Consider the following 8,511-nt stretch of genomic DNA (forward strand, 5'->3'; position numbering starts at 1 on the left):
AACTTTAGCTCTGCATTGCGAGCGATGTACTGTTTCAAAAATTATAAAAAAACCGTTTTCCAAACCTCTGTTGTTGTGCCACAAGCGAGATTTTCTGATTACCCTGATTAATTCGTGATTTAAATATTTGTCTTCCAGCTAAGTATTATTTTTGTGTTTAAAGGAAAACTACGCTTTTTATATTTAATATTTGATACTTTTTTTAAAATACTTACTTTTTGTTCGTTAAATAAGGGGTTGTATAATTACTTGAAAGCTTAAGCCTTTGCTTGATTTGTGTATCATTGTAATTATATCATAATTCATAGTTAAACTAGTGCATGTTGCTTTTAATTGTTTAGTTTTAGTTCAAGGTAAATTTTAGCCAAAAATCTTGTAACATTATTTGCGGCTTATTAACTCTCATTCAATAGTAATATTAGTAGTAAGACTTCACATAAATTTGTGCATATTTTTTAATATTTTAATATCCAAAGAATATTTTAATCAACAAACTTCATAGTTTTCATCTGTAAAAGAGTCACCGAAAGAAAAAATGAGAAGATTACGTCAAAATCCAGACTTCCGATTAAGAGAAAATGCACGTAAACGAGAAAGATACGCTGAGAAAAAAAGGAGTACCTAGCAGTCCTTTGACGGCTTTTCTGCTGTAGCATGTCAAAGCAATTCAATGTTTCAAGGCATTTCAACAACTGTGAACCCTACATCTTTTGAGGGGTCTTTAGTTAGTCAGGACCCATCACATTTTGAGGGTTCTTCAACAAGTATGAACCCTACAACTTTTGTGGTTCTTTCATCAAGTTTGAATTCCTCACATCTTGAGAGTCCTTCGACATCTTTTCATGGGCCTTTAGCAACTCAGAACCCATCGCATTTTGAGGATTCTTCAACGATAGAGGACCCTACATCTTTTCATGGGCCTTTAGCAACTCAGAACCCATCGAATTTTGAGGATTCATCAACGATAAAGGTCCCTACATCTTTTCAGGGGCCTTTAGCAACTCAGAACTCATCGCAATTTGAGGATTCTTCAACGATAGAGGACCCTACATTTTTTGATGGGCCTTTATCAGGTCAGAACCCATCATATTTTGACGGTTCTTCAACATGGGAGGACCCACCAATTTTTGACGGTGCTTCAATGAGTGAGAATCCAACTTTTGAAGCTCATTCAGCTAGTGAGGCTCCTAAAACTAGTCAAAACCTGTCAACTAATAATTCTGCTCAATCCAAATTGATAAGGGATAATGTTTCTAAAAAAAGAAGAAGAGAGAATGAAGACTATGCTAGAAATGAACTACAGCGAGACAATGTTACAAGACAAGTTCCACGACTTGATGAAAATTATGCTCATTTGGAGCTGATAAGAGATAGAGCAAGAAGAAACAGTAATAAACAACATCCACAATATTATGAAAACATCTATCTCCAAAATATATCAGATGGTTTAGATCATAAATGCGAATGTTGTTCTGGATTATTTTTCCGTACTTCTGTTAAGAAAACAGAGTCGGTTAAATACTTATCAGTTGAAGGAATAAATCATAGAGTGCTTCCGTCACTTATTTTGTTGTGTTCTTGTTGCTACAACTATGTTTCTTGAAAGAAAGTACCACCGTTGTCCAAAGAAAATGGCTTTTGTTTTCCTGATTTGCCTCTAGAGTTGAAAAATCTAACGGAACTGGAGTGTAGAATGGTTTCTCCTCGATTACCGTTTATGCAAATAAGAAAACTAGGAGTTGATCAGCAAAGAGGCATTCGAGGTAATGTCGTAAATGTACCAGTTTCAATCGACTCTTCGGTTTCTATTTTACCAAGGAGTCCCACTGACACCCAAGTTGTTCAAATTAAACTCATGAGGAAGAAGGAATATCAACACCACTATATGTTTGAAACCGTTCGTCCCAGAAAAATTATGGATGCCTTAAAGTTCCTAATAACAACTCCGCTATATTTAAAACATGAAGTTACAGTTCCAGATGACCTGGCTTTGGAATTCAGTCAATCAAATAGCATAGATTTCCTTATAAATGAAGAAGATATGCCAACTCAAGTAGAGCACACGCCCTCTGTTGGTACAGATGCACGAGAGAGTGCCGTTGCAGAACCTCAACACGTACCTGACAGTGACGAGGAATGGGAAGAAATTTGTGAAGAAACGCAATTAAATAATGGCAATAAAGATACCCTATTGCTTTCGTCTGAAGATCAAATTACACCTCAGATTGGAAGTAAAACTTATGCTCCTGGAGAAGGGCAGACACCACAATCTATTCTTTATGATGAGGACTCCGAATACCTTTCTTTCCCGGGTATTTATGCTGGCCAAGCTTTGAGGCTTCCACCTAAGGCAACGTACACACAGCAAATAAAATGGGAATTCAGATGCAGCGATAGGCGTTGTGCGTCTAGTATTCCGAAAATATTTTATTCCTACGTTAAATTAGTATCGTCCAAACTAAGAAGCGCTACTAATATTTGCATGAGAAAAACCAAGTCCAAAGCTGGCCAATCATACACAGCGGGAGCCTTAACAGCACCTGGAAGTTTGGATTCTCTGGTGAAACACGATGATGGTTACAAAGTTTTGGAAAGCGTCAGATCTTCCCCTGGCTATTTACAACAGCGTGAAAAAGATCTTCTGGCTATGGTTCGCCAACTTGGTAATCCTACATGGTTCCTTACTCTGAGTGCGGCTGAGACGAAATGGGAAGAGCTTTTGGAGTCCTTGTGCGTCATTGCTGGGCACCCTCGAGAAACTGCGAAAGAATATGTGAAAACCTTGGGATTTATGGATATAGCTAAGCTTATCAACGAGGACCCTGTCACCTGCAGCCGATATTTTGATTATCGTTTGAGAGAATTTTTCAAGTTTCTACGAAGCAAGGAGTCACCGATTGGTACCATTGATGATTACTATATTAGAATAGAGTTCCAAATGAGGGGATCACCACACGCTCATATACTCCTCTGGAATAAAAACGCTCCACAATTGAGAACCGATAACTCCAATCTGGAAGAGGTTATCATATTCATTGATACCAACATTACTTGCTCGAAAGGGGATGGAAGTGAAAAATGGAACAACTTGGTCAAGCTGCAAACCCACAAGCATTCCAAAACCTGTCGTAAGAAGAACGATAGTGGACAGTCATCGTGTCGTTTTGGAATACCTTTTCCGCCAATGGGAAGAACCGTTATTTACGACCCTTCAAAACGTGATGGAAACGAAAGTGTTGAAGAGGTTGAAGGCTTAAGCAAATTGGTGCGAAAAGCTATCGAGAATTTGAAAGTTGAAACTGCACCGGAAACATTTGAAGAATTTTTGGGGACTCTGAACATGACGGAAGAGCAATATATTGCAGCTGTAACTTATCCAATTAGAAGGTGCACTGTACTTCTTAAAAGATCGCCAAAAGAAATTAGAATAAATCCATACAACAAGAAGATTTTGGAGTTATGGAACGCTAATATGGATCTTCAATACGTCTTAGACCCGTACGCCTGTCTCATGTATATCGTTTCGTACATTGGTAAAACCCAAAAGGGTATGTCAATGCTCCTTAGAGAAGCTATCAAAGACGCAAAAAATAAAGGCAGTGGTATAAAAGAGAGATTAAAGGTTATTGCTAATAAATTTATCCACTGCGAAGAAATTAGCGCTCAAGAATGCTGCTACATCTTACTTTCCATACCAATTTGTTGAAGCAGTTGTGCTCATATTTACATCAATACTTCACCCCCGGAAGAAAGGGTGCACATTCTGAAAAGACCATCGGAATTGGAATTATTGCCTGATGATAGTACAGACGTTTTTTCTGATGGCATCATCGAGCACTACATTGCGAGACCTGATGACTTGGAAAATCTCAGTCTAGCCGCTTTCGCCTCGTGGTATGAGTTTTCCCGAACCAAACGCAATAGGAGAACCCAAAATTAGAACGAAGATGAAGATGAAGGAAATGACACGATTTCAGTTGAAACGTCTCTTGAACTGAAAGATTCTTCAGGATACGTCAGGAAAAGGATACAGGCCAAAGTAATCAGATTCAAAAAGTACAGTATGGTGAATGATCTCAAAAACTACTGTCGAGTGGAATTAATGTTGTTTTTACCTTGGCGTTGTGAGGAAACTGAATTGCTGGAAGCTAACGTAGAAGAAATCTATGAAACCCGTAAGCTGGAAATATCTCGAGTTAGAAGGGAATTTATAAATCAAGTCGATGATTTGGATCTGGACCAAATGATTCAAGAAATAAGAGAAAACCAACACACAAATAACGTTCAAAATATACAACCTATGATTGAACATCAAAACGAGCGTGATAGAAGTTTCTCATTGGATGATCCGCAATATTTCGTCAACTCTCTTCAAGAAGCCGTTTGTGACATAACTTCAGATATTCAACAGACAAGCGCTGCCAACTTCACTCCAACAGTTACTCTGGTCAACAATGAAGAATATTACAGCATGCTTCGAAAACTTAACTCGAAGCAGCGAGAGATTTTCTATTACGTACTTAATCATTTCAAAACATCTCAAGTACAACCTTTGAGGATTCTGATAACAGGCGGTGCTGGTGTTGGAAAAAGTCTTTTGATTCAAGCCATTTTTGAAGCCGTTTCTAGGCATGAAAAAGACAAGCCTGGTGCCGATCCATCACAATTATCTGTTCTTAGAACGGCTTTCACCGGGAAAGCGGCTTTTAATATTGATGGTGTCACTCTTCACTCTGCCTTTAATTTGCCAACTAACCAATTTTCTGGCAAGATGAACCCAATGAACAACGACACATTAAACAGAAAAAGATGTTCTCTTTTAGGCTTGAAACTTCTGATAATAGATGAAATATCTATGTGTGGAGCCAAAATATTCAATTATATTAAGCTAAGAGCCCAACAAATCTTCGGATCTTCAAAGCATTTTGGTGGTATTTCTGTTATTCTCGTGGGAGACTACAACCAATTACCCCCTGTTGGGGATAACTACACATTCATGCCCTTAAAGGAGAAGAATAACCCCTATGCGGCCCTAATTGGAAGTCCACTGTGGGAAGAATTTAAGCTCTATGAGTTTAGCGAAATTATGAAGCAGAAAGATGACAAAATATTTGCAATGGCTTTAAATCGAATGTCCATGGGAGAGATGACACCCGCTGACGTTGATTTGTTTCGAAGTCTGGAAATATCTATTTCAAGACCTCAACCTTTGGAATCACTTCATTTGTTTGCAACAAATGATGAAGTCAATGCGTTCAATGAATTAAAGTTATGTTCACGGAATGCTGAAAAGATATTCTCAGTCTCATTTGACTCGGCCACTGGTGATGCCAGCAACGAAATAAAAGCAAGAATTCTAGAAGCCGTCAAAACCTTAAAAACCCAAGAAACCAGCGGTTTACCAAGAGAATTAACTCTAATGGTTGGTATCAGGTACATGATCACCAACAATTTGAACACTGCCGATGGTTTGGTAAATGGTGCAACTGGTAGGCTAAGAAAAATACAGTATGGCCAAAATCAAAAAGGTGACCAAGTTCCTGTTCGAGTTTGGATTGAATTTAATGATGAAAAGACTGGAAAAGAGACTAGAGCGCAGGCGCAAGGATTAATGGCAGCCGAGAATATTAATGAATCATGGACGCCTATTGAAAAGATTGTCAGAAGTTTCACTAGACGTTCAGGACAGAAGAACATCTACGTAACAAGAAAGCAATATCCTCTAGTAATTGCCGAAACTATTACTGTACACAAGAGTCAAGGAGACACCTACTCTCAAGTAGTTGTTCATCTTAATCAAAAGCGAACCATGAAAAGATCGCAATTATACGTCGCTTCTAGTAGAGCCAAGACATCAAATGGTTTGTTCATCGTGGGAAAGTTCACAGCGCCTAAACCCGTGATTAAAAATAAAGACGCTGTTGCCTTAGAGATGGAGCGGCTACGAAACGATTGCCCGTTGATTCTACCTTTTTTGGATCAAAAAATGTCTATTTATGTACATAATGTACAGTCTTTAAATTGTCATTTAAAAGATGTGACCTCATACCTGAAAATAATGGAATCAGATATGGTATTCTTAGTTGAAACCTGGGCCAAAGAAACGGATGATTTTAAACTTCCTGGATTTTCGGAGTTAAATGGTATTCGCCTCAATCGTGAGTCGCGACGAAAACCATATGGAGTATCAGCTTATATCAAAGAAAATGTAACTAACACCAGGATCCGTGTATACACGGCCGAACCAACAATAACCTCTCATATTGAATGCTTGTGGATGGATGGAACGTTAGGTGATTTACGCCTTTCTGTACTAGCAGTTTACTCTTCCCCATCTTGCAACACTCGCGACATATAAATATGGTATTGGGAAATGTGTGGCGGAATATTATGATGATGATATTCCCAGCGTCATAGTTGGTGACTTCAACATTAACCTTCTTGAGACATCATCTCTTAAAACCAAGAAGCTAATTGATTTCTTCTCTGATAATGGGTTTCAACTTTTACAAGGTCTTAGCTTGAAGCAATCAACTGATGGTGGTACTCAACTAGATTTAGCATTTGGCGATGAAGCATTTTCCAACATTTTCAGCGCTACTTATCGAGAATGTTACTATTCTTATCATAAAGGAATATGTTTATATTTTAAATAACCTAGAATCTATGGCATCATCTGACTTTTCAAAACAATTTTTGCAATTGTACCCGGACGAAACCACGAGGTCTACGGTACCCGGACGAAACCACGAGGTCTACGGTACCCGGACGAAACCACGAGGTCTACGGTACCCGGACGAAACCACGAGATCTACGGTACCCGGACGAAACCACGAGATCTACGGTACCCGGACGAAACCACGAGATCTACGGTACCCGGACGAAACCACGAGATCTACGGTACCCGGACGAAACCACGAGATCTACGGTACCCGGACGAAACCACGAGATCTACGGTACCCGGACGAAACCACGAGATCTACGGTACCCGGACGAAACCACGAGATCTACGGTACCCGGACGAAACCACGAGATCTACGGTACCCGGACGAAACTACGAGATCTACGGTATCCCGATCAAACTACTCGATATACAATATCCAGATTGCACTACGTACAACTGTCAAGATCAACAGTGGGCTTGGGAACCCAGTAAAAGAAACCCCTATTTGGCTTGGGAACCTAGAATAAGAAACCCATATAAGGCTTTGGATCCTTGAGAAAGACACCCTTTTTAAGTTTCAGATACTAGAAACGGTACCCGGACGAAACCACGAGATCTACGGTACCCGGACGAAACCACGAGATCTACGGTACCCGGACGAAACCACGAGATCTACGGTACCCGGACGAAACCAAGAGATCTACGGTACCCGGACGAAACCACGAGATCTACGGTACCCGGACGAAACCACGAGATCTACGGTACCCGGACGAAACCACGAGATCTACGGTACCCGGACGAAACCACGAGATCTACGGTACCCGGACGAAACCACGAGATCTACGGTACCCGGACGAAACCACGAGATCTACGGTACCCGGACGAAACCACGAGATCTACGGTACCCGGACGAAACCACGAGATCTACGGTACCCGGACGAAACCACGAGATCTACGGTACCCGGACGAAACCACGAGATCTACGGTACCCGGACGAAACCACGAGATCTACGGTACCCGGACGAAACCACGAGATCTACGGTACCCGGACGAAACCACGAGATCTACGGTACCCGGACGAAACCACGAGATCTACGGTTCCCGGACGAAACCACGAGATCTACGGTTCCCGGACGAAACCACGAGATCTACGGTACCCGGACGAAACCACGAGATCTACGGTACCCGGACGAAACGACGAGATCTACGGTACCCGGACGAAACGACGAGATCTACGGTACCCGGACGAAACCACGAGATCTACGGTACCCGGACGAAACCACGAGATCTACGGTACCCGGACGAAACCACGAGATCTACGGTACCCGGACGAAACCACGAGATCTACGGAACCCGGACGAAACCACGAGATCTACGGTACCCGGACGAAACCACGAGATCTACGGTACCCGGACGAAACCACGAGTTCTACGGTACCCGGACGAAACCACGAGATCTACGGTACCCAGATAAAACTACTCGATATACAATATCCAGATTGCACTACGTACAACTGTCAAGATCAACAGTGGGCTTGGGAACCCAGTAAAAGAAACCCCTATTTGGCTTGGGAACCTAGAATAAGAAACCCATATAAGGCTTGGGATCCTTGAGAAAGACACCCTTTTTAAGTTTCAGATACTAGAAAAAAGAGGCCCACGCGTATTCTGGAACATCAACATTAATCCAGATTAAACAACATAAGCAAGTAAAATTACCTGATCAACAATACATTATACTTGTAAAGGAGCAAACACTGCAAATACACTTTTTTTTTATAAATTAGAGAATCAAGGCCCCCCCCAACGAGGGAAGCATTTCAAAACTACTAATTTTTAATTAATTTC

The 8,511-nt window shown here is 40.9% G+C and overlaps 1 protein-coding gene across 1 annotated transcript; it reads left to right on the forward strand.

The window, feature by feature from the left end:
- The first annotated feature begins 766 nt into the window (after nt 1-766).
- LOC149649015 (uncharacterized) lies at nt 767-8,277 on the forward strand. Its single transcript, XM_089849370.1, has 6 exons — nt 767-1,513; nt 1,607-3,602; nt 3,750-3,917; nt 3,978-6,208; nt 6,321-6,612; nt 8,162-8,277. Exons 1-6 carry the CDS (start codon nt 767-769, stop codon nt 8,275-8,277), a joined length of 5,550 nt encoding a protein of 1,849 aa, XP_089705496.1.
- The last annotated feature ends 234 nt before the right edge of the window (nt 8,278-8,511 follow it).

This window comes from Phalangium opilio, unplaced genomic scaffold (assembly GCF_054372755.1).
Source record: "Phalangium opilio isolate 3A_F unplaced genomic scaffold, DU_Popi_V2 ptg000088l_1, whole genome shotgun sequence".
Lineage (NCBI taxonomy): Eukaryota > Metazoa > Arthropoda > Arachnida > Opiliones > Phalangiidae > Phalangium > Phalangium opilio.

Coding starts and splice junctions, on each gene's coding strand:
- LOC149649015 (XM_089849370.1), top strand. CDS start 767: ATGAACCCTACAACTTTTGTGGTTCTTTCATCAAGTTTGAATTCCTCA. Junction 3,603..3,749: donor CGCAAAAAATAAAGGCAGTG/GTATAAAAGAGA, acceptor CACCCCCGGAAG/AAAGGGTGCACATTCTGAAA. Junction 3,918..3,977: donor TGAGTTTTCCCGAACCAAAC/GCAATAGGAGAA, acceptor ACACGATTTCAG/TTGAAACGTCTCTTGAACTG.